General features: G+C 38.0%; 1 protein-coding gene across 6 annotated transcripts in view; it reads right to left on the bottom strand.

The window, feature by feature from the left end:
- Positions 1–1441: 1441 nt before the first annotated feature.
- Positions 1442–11315, bottom strand: part of SSBP2 (single stranded DNA binding protein 2) — a 308775-nt gene continuing 298901 nt past the window's right edge. For 2 of the 6 annotated variants that reach the window (XM_007451712.1, XM_007451716.1), the window contains 2 exons: positions 9722–9820; positions 2070–2099 (listed from right to left, as the gene is read on the bottom strand). In XM_007451712.1, the coding sequence (XP_007451774.1) occupies positions 2070–2099; positions 9722–9820 (129 nt within the window). Of the gene's footprint in view, positions 2100–9721; positions 9821–11315 lie in introns of all 6 variants that reach the window. The other 4 variants (XM_007451713.1, XM_007451714.1, XM_007451715.1 and 1 more) reach the window with 4 other exon arrangements.

The following is an 11315-nucleotide window of genomic DNA, read 5'->3' as shown; positions in this document are numbered from 1 at the left end:
ACAAAAGGTTTCAAAATTCTAGCATTATAAGATTAAGCTTAATAATCACAAGACTCTCAGTGTTCACACAGTTGTCATAAAAAGTGAAAGTTAAAATTATTCTTGGTAAATTCATGTGTCTGTACAAGGCGTCATCTTCAGGTTACCTTGGCTTGAGTTAAAGACCTTGTCGTTTGAATTTTTCATGAAAGCCTCTCTGTGGCTCGAAAGCTTGAAGTTGTTCTCCAGTGTGCAGTCCTAGCCTCTGGCACACTGTGTGATTAATGGCAACTAGTTTGATTAGTTTAAATTTGGAACATAAATTTTAATTCAGCTTCCTTTTCCCCTCTTAACAGTTCTGCCTGACATCCCTGTCATGCACAGGCAAAAATCTTTATTTTCAGAAGGAATAAATCCTTATGGATTTGAGAGAAATAAGTCATCTGGGATGAGGAACTAGTAAATATAGTGCCAAATTTTCACTTTAGAGACCATACGCCTAAAGAAATATGGATGCCCCTTACCTGAGATTAAACAATGCTTTTCAAAGTCTCTGGAGTCTGGATATATAGTTGCTGATCAATGGTTATTTTTATCACAATTTTCAAAGAAAGGATCACCAACTTAGCTTTAGAATGTAAAATCAGTCTTCAGACTTTTCTATTATGACTTTGATGTTTGTATGCCTGATTCAACACAGAAAACCCAAAAGATCTGGAAAGGGCCATAGAGCAATGTGCTTTCATAAGGGAAGTGTTTTGTTTAAATTTTTCTAATGTTTTATGAACAGTTACATGAAGCATATGTAGCCTACTGAAGTCAATGGCTAGATGAAATATAGTTACTATCAATAATTTCGCTCTACTATAAGTCCTATATCCTGGGAACAGAGCAGGTGCTCTGCTGGCCGCAAGAAGGGACAGTCAGTTTTGCTGGTACTAAGATACCTGGGTAGAGAAGCAGCACTCCAGAGCCCCTGGCGTGTGATTAAAAACTCCCTCCCCCTTGTGCTGAAAGTCTCAATCATTTGAATCTATCTCCTTTGCAGTGTCTATGTGGAGATATTCACAAGTCTGAATAAAAATGAGGTACATTTCATGTTAGTATGTTATTAAAAATTTAGCTCTAGCATTCCTGGTGACAAGTGACATATTCAGGCAAATAGCTGTGTTACCACTTCTGGGCTTTATCGTATTAAAGAGGAAATGTGATGCTAAAAATATGACGACCCCTGTCACTTTATTGCTATGGTCTAAGCAATCACGGCAAATTAATGATTTTCTGTATCATCTAAGACAAATCAAGAATTCCATCTAGAGCAGTTATTGCAGAAATATACTGTGTTAGGCCCCAGTTAAGCTTTTGTTGATTTGAAGTAACACTTTTCCTACATAAAAAGTACAAAAATACTCACTGAAGGTTACTGAGAAGTTGTTTGATTTGACATAAAGATGAAGACACACTTCTTTTCTGAGACAGTACACTTTGTGATTCACAGGATAACTTGCATCACACGCAATTTAATGAAAGCTCTCAAATAAGCGATTTTATTCCTATCCATGATTGCAGACATTTACAAAACCATAACATCTGAGTTCACCTTAAAAAATAACTTATATAAAGCAGTGATATACACAGCACAAAATAGATCAGGGAGGGGCAGGAGCAACTTTTAATAATTAAAATGTAAACGTGAAAAAAAGGATGGAATAAAAGTCCCTACTTATTTCTACTTAAGATGTCATGTGATAGTATTTTACAATGTCCTGTGGGTCAATGTATGTATGTGCATGTGTCCATATAACATACACACATACAATACATTCTCTTTCCCACACATATACATACACAGATAATCACTTGCAGTTCCGTTGAGGGCAATTCTAATATGCCGCTCTGTACAGTTGTTCGAATCACGTTGGGACCCGCTTTCTTCACAAAATAGGGGAGAGAGCAGGAAATAAAAAGGTTGGTTTGGTGTGACTGAGATTCCTTTGTTTAACTGTACACTGTGATGAATAATTTTCTTCCGTAGTAGTTCTGTGAAGGGCTGACTCACTGTGGTTCCCATGAGGAGACTTGGTAATGGATCACACACTCATTGTCATGCTAGGGGAGTACTAGGAGGAGAGAAGAATCCATGTTTTAACAACAATTCTTCTACAGGCCACTAATATTCTCCTTGGTAAACAACAGTAACTGTGAATTTTAATGTCTTTTATGCACAAGCTTTAAATACAGCATAAAAATAAGACAGCATAAAAAGAGTAAAATTATATAGAATTGACTGTCCTGAATTGTTAAATATTTCCTCTGGAAAGCAAGCAGTCTCATTCTCTCTCTGAGCTTAGGGGTTTGATAAGTACCTAGTCCCTCAGCTTTCTCCTTCTAGCCAGATTCATGTTCCATAGGCCCTTGGAACAATTTGGGTAAATCTAGTCCAAGGTTGATTCATAATAATCAAATATGTGTGAGGGATAGGATAGTCTTTGTTAGCTGTGTAAACTTGGGAGGTTACTAACCTCTCTGTGCTTGTTTCCTCACCTGTAAAATCAGCTTAATGATAGTATCGATCTTAAACGGGTTTTGGGAGGACTGAGTATAAAACCCTTAAAACTATGTATTTATTGAATACACGGAAAGTGCTCAGTAAATGCTGGAGTAATAGTATAACTCCCAGCTGGCCATAAGAAATCCTTATCAAAGTATTTAGAAAATACTTAAGAGTCTGATTTATACTTTAGCATATAAACTTCTTCCTTGAAGCTGTGACTCCTATCTCAGTCCACAAGCATTTCTGGGTGGGAGTAGGGGCATTCTTGTTACATGTTACTTGTCAGTTTGAGGCTAACCATTGGTAAAAGGCAAGACTTTCAGAAATTTGGAAAAGTGGTCTTAACAAATGACAAACAGCAATTATTTTGATAATGATGCCAATCTACCCTCATATGCTTGAGGAATAGACTGTGACAGAAAAGTTCTAGAGCAGCTCTGCCCAACAGAACTTACTTCAACGATGGACACGTTCCACAACCTGTGGTGTCCAGTAAGAAAGCCACTAGCCACATGTGGCAACTTGAGCCCATGAAGTGTGGCCAGTGCCACTGAGGAACTAAAATTTTTTTTTTTTTTTTTGCGGTATGTGGGCCTCTAACTGTTGTGGCCTCTCCCGTTGCGGAGCACAGGCTCCGGACACGCAGGCTCTGCGGCCATGGCTCATGGGCCCAGCCGCTCCGCGGCATGTGGGATCTTCCCGGACTGGGGCACGAACCCATGTCCCCTGCATCGGCAGGTGGACTCTCAACCACTGAGCCACCAGGGAAGCCCAGGAACTAAAATTTTAATGTTATTTAACTTAACTTATTTAAATATCCTCACGTAGCTGGTGGCCACCATCTTGGACAGCACATTATAGATCACCTGTGACGGGAAGGAGGAGCATCTATTTCCAAGTGGTAATGGTTTCCATATTTAATATGACCTCTTGAATATTTTAAATGCTTTATAAGAACCTGTGAGGGCCAGGGCAAAAGGGAATTCCTTTTAATGCGCTAATAATGATTGCACCTCATGGAAAGAGGCAAATAAAGTGAGAGGGTTTAGTCCCAGGCTGCAGGGGCTTAACCAGGAACAGTGATGGTCCTGGGAAGGGGAGCATGAACCTTCTAAAAAAGGAACAGACAGAACAGAAAGAAGTGAATTCCAAATGAGCGGAGGTCGTGCAGGAATCAGAAACGAAGTATGAGGCGTGTACTAGATAGGGATGGATTTGTTAATATGGAGAAAGCAGGATTTCCCAGGGAAGAGCGCAGGGTGACAGTGGCTCAGCTGGCAGAAGTCTGAACTGGAGGTCATTAGAGTTTGATCTAGTGCTCAAACCGAAAAGCCCACATTGATCCTGAGTAAAAGCAGATGACTAGGCCTGAAAACGGGTCACTGGACCTTAGGGGGAGGATTGTTAATCCTTTAAACACAGGTCAGATCAAGGAAAAATCTACTTGTTAATCCCTTAATAGCCTCAAATTTCCTCAGTATAGGAAAGCTAATTTATATATGTTACTGACCTTCCACATTGGATTACAGTGAGTAGGGTGATGTAAAGGGGAGACCGCCAGAGAAGCGAAAGGGGATTCAGTTTGATAGAAAAACTCCCTCTTTATGCTTGATAGTGGCAACGAAAAAGCAAAGCTAAACAAAACCCCAAACCCCTAAACAATCATTGAGAAGGATCAGTGAAGTGGAGCCCACCACATCCCTGAGCTGGGAGGGGATCTACCCCCATCTCATCAGGAGATACCATGCAAATCTCCACTACAAATAATGACAGCACACTGCCATGACCTATCCACAACCTTTGACAAAATAATCATATTTTGGCATTTGACTTTCAGGGGCAAGACTAAACAAGGAGATAAATGGATACTAAGGTTTTATTAAAAGTAGAAAACATAATATGGCAAAATGGGCATAGGAAATTTAATCTATGCTTTCTATGGCTACTGCTTATTTATAGTAAGGATCGGTGAGCCAATCAGTACTGCCCAGTAGAACCTTCTGTGATGATGGATATGTTCTATTCTGTGCTGTTCAGTACAGCGCCCACACATGGCTGCTGAGCTCTTAAAACGTAGCTAGTGTAATTTAGGAACTGAAAATTTAACTGTATTTAATTTTAAATAGCGCAGCTAGATCATCAATCATTATTATTATTATTATTTTTGCGGTATGCGGGCCTCTCACTGTTGTGGCCTCTCCCGTTGCGGAGCACAGGCTCCGGACGCGCAGGCTCAGCGGCCATGGCTCACGGGCCTAGCCGCTCCGCGGCATGTGGGATCTTCCCAGACCGGGGCATGAACCCGCATCCCCTGCATCGGCAGGCGGACTCTCAACCACTGCACCACCAGGGAAGCCCATCAATCATTATTTTAAAGACAAAGCTTTTAATGGGTATATTGTGCCAATCTAAACACAGTGAAAGACTTTAAAGCTTTTTTAAAGTCTCCTTTTTTTAAAAGGACTTCAAAGGATATGTTGGAAAAAAATTTTCTGGATAAGTCATAATTAATTCTAGAGACCATCTCATTTAATGCACCTCCTGAATAATCAGATTTTAAAAATCCCCGAATCCTTTTTTTCACAAGGATTATTCCAGTTCATTCAAATGCAATGTAACATTAGGGAATATAGTTAAGAATATATTATAGCCTTCATTCTAATTATACACCATTAAAAGTATGCGTATATAGAGACAAGTATATATGCACATTCTCTGCTAACAAGCATGGTTATTGGTTGCTCCCATTTCTTAACATTGGCAATTGTTAAGATTTTTAACCTGTGTTATTTCAAATGTCTTAAGCATATCTTACAGTAAAATGAGAATCTGTTACAGATTCATTGGGAAGTTAAAGAGAGTTAGGCTTATTTAGGGAGGAAACTGAGTGGAAAATAGGGTACAACATGAAAGTCAGGGCCAGATTCAGTCAGAAAGGATGGAAGCACCATCTCCAAGCAATACAGCTCAAAAATTAGCAAGCATCTAATGAAATTTAAATTTTGAATAGTACAAGTAACTGTAAAATGATGCCCTAAGTGTATTTGGTACAGTAAAACAGATTGTATTTGTGTGTGACTGTCTTTATAAGCGATGGGCTATTTGCACTGCTAAGGCTGTAAACTGCTCATCTGCTGCTGCCTTTATTGAAACTGCTTCAACTAAGTAAGATTGAGGGAAATTGCAAACTTTCTAGGGAAACTCACAGAATATGCCAGCAAAAAGGAATTTTGCTATTGATTACTATTCAAGCAGAAGTGGCTTACAGTTTTCTAGAAGTAGAAGAGCAAGTGTTAAATGGGGTATCATATTTAGAGACATAAAATATTCATGGTGTATTGTCCTGAGACCACACTGTAATGTTTCTGTTGTACTGCTGCATCAATATGCCGTGACATATTCTAGTGTTTGTGTCAGAATGCTGTGATATCAGGTTGCCCTCATATCACAGCATTCAAAACTATTCTGAGTCTGGTTCTCCTTGATCAAATGATAAAGTGGCCTTACAGTGCTGTTGACTGCATCAGTGTTTGGTTTAGCATGTAAAACATCAACTAGAGAATTTATTATACCCAGTTCATGTACCATGGACTCCATCAGAAATGTCCATTAAATCTTCAAACAATGTGCATACATTTCTGTTCACACACTTCAAGAACACTTCAGATCCTACATTTCTCTTCATACACTTCAAGATCACTTCAGATCTTACATTTCTGTTTCTAAGCATCTATATAGTATTTTTTCTTAATGAGAGATAATACTACAGGTACCTGAGCTGAACTAAAGTGAAATAAATCTAGTGTGTATGTAACTATGTAAAAAAAAAAAAACTGGGGCATATGTGATTTCTTTACAATAGAAGAAAATGAAAAAAGGCAGTAAGGGTAATAGGAAATGATCTATCACCTTGTTTCTAATTTCTATTTGACACCATGATTTTAATAGCATGTTTTCTCAATTGATTATAGTTCAATGCTATGGTGAAAATATTCTGCTAAATTAATTCAAGAAACAAGACTAACTGCTTTCTTTACTTGAGAGGCACGAAGCACTATACTTTGAATTAAGCCTTTTTGTATTGTTTTTAAAGCCAAACATTTTATAGAGTTTGAACACTAGGGGGCATCTTTGTTTCTTGAAATAAAGGCTCTTTTTTGGATCCCCCAGCCAAAAGAGTCTGAATGTTGAAACATTTTTTGATTCCTATTTTCTTGTGTAAAGTGTGTTGGCACTGCAAGGTTTCTGCCTTTGCGTTGGACATTTCTGTTTCTATATTGATTACATTTAGTATGCGTAAGGTGACTGGGATAGTGTCTGTACAGGATAATCAGTCAATAGACGTTTGCTCTCTTCCCAGGCCTCTTATGTGGTTAAACTTCAAGATAAAGACCAACAAACCCTCAAAAGGCAGACTGTTCAAAAATCTGTGCTTTTCAGACTTATGTGCATTAAAAACCACTAGAATTCAGTTTGCATGTTTAGTCACTGGAAATGTGTTCTTTTAAAAAATTATTTATTTATTTATTTTTAATTGGAGTATAATTGCTTTACAATGTTGTGTTAGTTTCTGCTGTACAGTGAAGTGAATCAACTATATGTATACATATATCCCATCCCTCTTGGACCTCCTGGTTTTCCTCGATGATAGTAAAGCTAACTTAGTGGAGATATCTAGTCTATTTACATCTTTAAGGCCTTACTACATTTGTCAGCAATGAATCTCTTTTGTCTTCTTCCTCTCTGCTCTCTTTTCTTGATCTTTTAAAAAGGTGCAAACAAAAATGTGTGGATGTGATAGAGGAAGCCACAGATAACCAGGGTGTCACTCATAGCATGTAGACCCCTCACTAGGCAGACAGAACAGCACAGCCAGTGTGGACCCGCTTCCAAGGCTGCACTACCCTCCAGGCGGTGGTGCAGGTTCTCAACCACCGTCCAAGTATTTCTCTTTTGGGGACTTTGCTAGTGGGGACAGGAGAGAGGGAGGCGGGGAGACAGGAGGGAGCTTCTGTTTTCTGCTAACTCTGCACAGCAGTCTGGCGTTTTACCTGCTTCTTGGCTTTAAGGGTAGCGAGGCTGGGTCAGGAGTCAGGGGTGGAGGAAGCCCTACTCCAGTGGCTCTATATGCTATGTACATATTCCCAGAGGGATCTGCTATCCAGCATGTGCATAATCCACTTGGGGTTAAAGGATGAGGCTGGTGTTTATTCTGCACAAAGTAGTTTTTTAAGTCCTGTTCTATCTGATTCTCTGATCCCCGTGAAGAGCTTTCTGATGCCAACTCTGAAGCAGCTCCCCTCTCTGGCAAACAAGGCGGCAGTCGCCCACAACAAATCTGGGAAGGAAGGGGGAGAGTTCCTGTCGTCACTGCCCCTAAAGTTAGAGTCACGTGGAACCTTTTTAAAGAAGTTTTCTTTTCCAATACAAAATTAATACTTTCCTTGGTGCTCTTAAAACACCTGGTTTATATCTGCTGTAGCACTTATTAATCTGACATATGGTTTAATTAGTTGTGTAAACATGTTCTTCCCATCAGATTGCATTCTTTGAGGTTAGGGATGTGTTATGTTTGTTTCAGAATATTTTGTCCTTAACCTAGTGCGTTGCATAGTGCAGGCTCAATACATGTTGAATTGAACTGAATTAATTATCATATACCTCACTGAATTATACCATTACTGGAAGAATTAGCATAAAATGAAATTAATGTGTCTAATTAGATAAAGTGAACATTAATTAATTAAAATTAACTAATTTGTCCATAGTCTTGAAGCAAACTAGTGAAAGAAACGGGCTCTAAGAAATCCCATAATCCTAAGCATTATGAAAAACTATATAGTTCCTCACATTTTTCTAGTTCCTCATCATTGACAGGCTAATCTTTTGATTTCTTTAAATATGAGTTTTTATGTATACCTTCTTGGTTCTCACTAATCATAAATATCCTGCAAATAAAACAGATAAACTAAAGATCATCATATTATTTCTAGTTTTAACAGAAATTAAAGTCTAAAAACAAGGGAAGTCTTGTCCCATGCCGAGGTGCTAGGTCCACACAAAGAAGTAAAGGAAACCACAGAACACTCAATCTTGGGTTCCATTTTGGGAAGCAGCCATTCTGTGCAAAAGTAGGTATGTTATTAGCCACCACTTCAAATTCTGATGGCATCAACTCTGGTAAAGGTCTGGGCAAAATGAAGGTAATTTTCTCTTCTGATTCTGTTTATAGTTTGGTAGATCCTCCATTATTTTAATGATGGCGGTACATGTATTGGAGGCACTGATTCTATGAACATGAAACTAGTTTGGGTTCTGAACTCCTTTATTCCAGTTCAGGAGTTCTTAGCAGAGAATGTGCATCAGCATCACTGACGAAGCTTTTTCACATGGGAGGATACCTGGCCCCACTCCTGGAAATTCTGATTTGCTGGGTCCAGGGAGGGTTCTGGGAAATTGTATTTTTAAAAATTCTATAGATGCTTCTTATGTGAAATATTAGTTAATAAATTATTGTATAATGCAATAAGTCCTTGAGAAAAGACACCATGTTGTCCTTTTGGTCTTTCCAGTGCCTAGCACATTGCTTTGGCCTGTAGTCAGTGCTCAGTGACTGTTAAATGAAGGAATGAATTTTATCGCTTCTCCATTTGCTCCTATCTACTTCTATGGAGACATGAAATGATATTGCCTTTGCTTAACACTATAGTCACACAGAAAACGACGTGGATACCCAGTTCAGGTTAAATGTAAATAACTCGTTAACATACAAGACAGGAAAGTCTGGTGCATAATGTAAAGACATCTTAGAGACAATTTTCAGAGCTTTCAGGACAGCACTGAGAATAAACCTGGTTTTGCAGTGATCAAAGACATTTTAGTAGTGTGAAAAATTTATAAAAACGATCACATATGCAACCTGTTTCTAGTACGTTCCTTTATGGTGGATGTTTTCTAAAGTAAAATTAGTATTAAAGTTTTTGTCTTTGTAACTATGTACATAGAATCGGAGTAGAAAGTTTATTTTTTAATACTTTCAAAGAAATTCCACTTAGTTTTCTAACTTTTAAAAGATCAACCTATTCAACTCTAGATAAACAGTCGTAATAATGGCTTTATGCATTTATTCTAAAGAAGAGCTTCAGAAATAAAATTTGGATATAGTAACGTAGTCAAGGGAATACTTACACTCTCACTCTGAAAAGGATTTAAGAAATTTCCCCCCATTTCGCCATCATCCCTAGGAGTGCCCGGCTGATTACTCAGGCTCATATTATTGGGAGAATTCTGTAAACAAGATTTAGAAAACAAAGCATTTTGAAGATTTTAATTTCCCTTTTACATGGTACTGTTTCAAACATGGAATCTATACCATCACCTCTAAGGACAAAGCAGACTTATAATTCCAATCTCAGACTTCTACCATGGATTCTGTTCATTCTTTGCACCTTGACAAGTACTAATGCTTTCCCAAATGAAAATTAAAAAACAGAAAACCCCAAATAATTCACTGTAACTCTTTGTCTTAGTCTCAGAATCATTTATTCCATTTCCCACTCTCAGTTCATAGAGTTCCTAGACTTCTGGAGAGTTTAAGAAACATTCCCAGGAGGGGCATGATGAAGTGTGCATTCTACCCACCGACCAGGTGGGATGGAACAATAGCTTCCCTGGGTGATTTTACTAATCAAACTCGAAAGGTCACTGTTTTGATAAATATTTCCCTTTAATTCTACATGTGGTTTACATAGGAACACGACTTTAATCATTATTTTTATATGAACCATAAGGAAAAAAGGAAAATGGTTATCGATAGTTAAGAACAAGAGAAATAAATACCTCAGGACTTGAGAATTCAGTATGTACTTGTACAGGAAAAGGAGGCTCAGAGGTGGAGTGATTTAGAACCCTTTCCTATCATTTGTTTGAGCAGATTTATTTGAAACTTTAAAGATAAAATGGCTGATATTAGCAATCTAATCAAACACAAAGTTAACAGTATACTGCTTTATATTCTCTTTAAGTTCGCTAGTCTTGTTTTTGCTGTGCGATTTTAGCCACGTGAGGTCATCTGATACTCCACGTCGATAGGGAAAACAGAGTGGCAGCGGCGTATAAAGCATGCTCACACAGGATTGCAACTGTGACTAAGGGATTCTTGTAAAAATAAACTTCAAGGTTAAAAACTTTTACTTGTTATTTCAAATGTAAGCCAGGTTTTAGAGTTTTTTCCTGAGCTGCTGCCATTTTATATTTTGTTTTTGAATAAGTTTTTAGATTTTTTTAAACAAAATTGCTCTGAGGATTTTGACTTAACTAAAACCAAGTTAGGCAATAAAAAGGAAAATGTCATGAATGAGTTATCCCCAGAAGAATATGTGCTTTTTAAAAATATGGTTAAACTGTAAAGCAGAGACAGGTAGATGAGCTGGTAGAAATAGAGCTTGTATCTTGTCCTGCTGTGCACCCCACAGGGAGGATCTGAGAACAGGGATCCTCTGAAGTCCGTAGGAGCTCCATTTGCCAGCGAACCCCAAGGGCTGGGGAACCACAGCTTAATGGAATAAAGAAGATTATTTTTTTATTTTTTTTTTTTGGAAAAATTTTTTTTCTCTGGAAATGTTAGTTTCCCAAGTAACTGGACTTTGAAATGAACATGGATAACCTGATTTCCTGGAAAAAAAAATTAAGTAAAATTGAAATGCAATTAACTAAGCTATAGGTAACTAAGCTACAGCTCATGAATAAAGTTATTAATCAACTGTGTCTTGAAAGCAGGAAT

The sequence above is a fragment of the Lipotes vexillifer genome, unplaced genomic scaffold, assembly GCF_000442215.2.
Source record: "Lipotes vexillifer unplaced genomic scaffold, Lipotes_vexillifer_v1.1 scaffold740, whole genome shotgun sequence".
Lineage (NCBI taxonomy): Eukaryota > Metazoa > Chordata > Mammalia > Artiodactyla > Lipotidae > Lipotes > Lipotes vexillifer.
The sequence above is the reverse complement of the archived record's forward strand: the minus strand, read 5'-3'. Positions and strand labels throughout refer to the sequence as shown.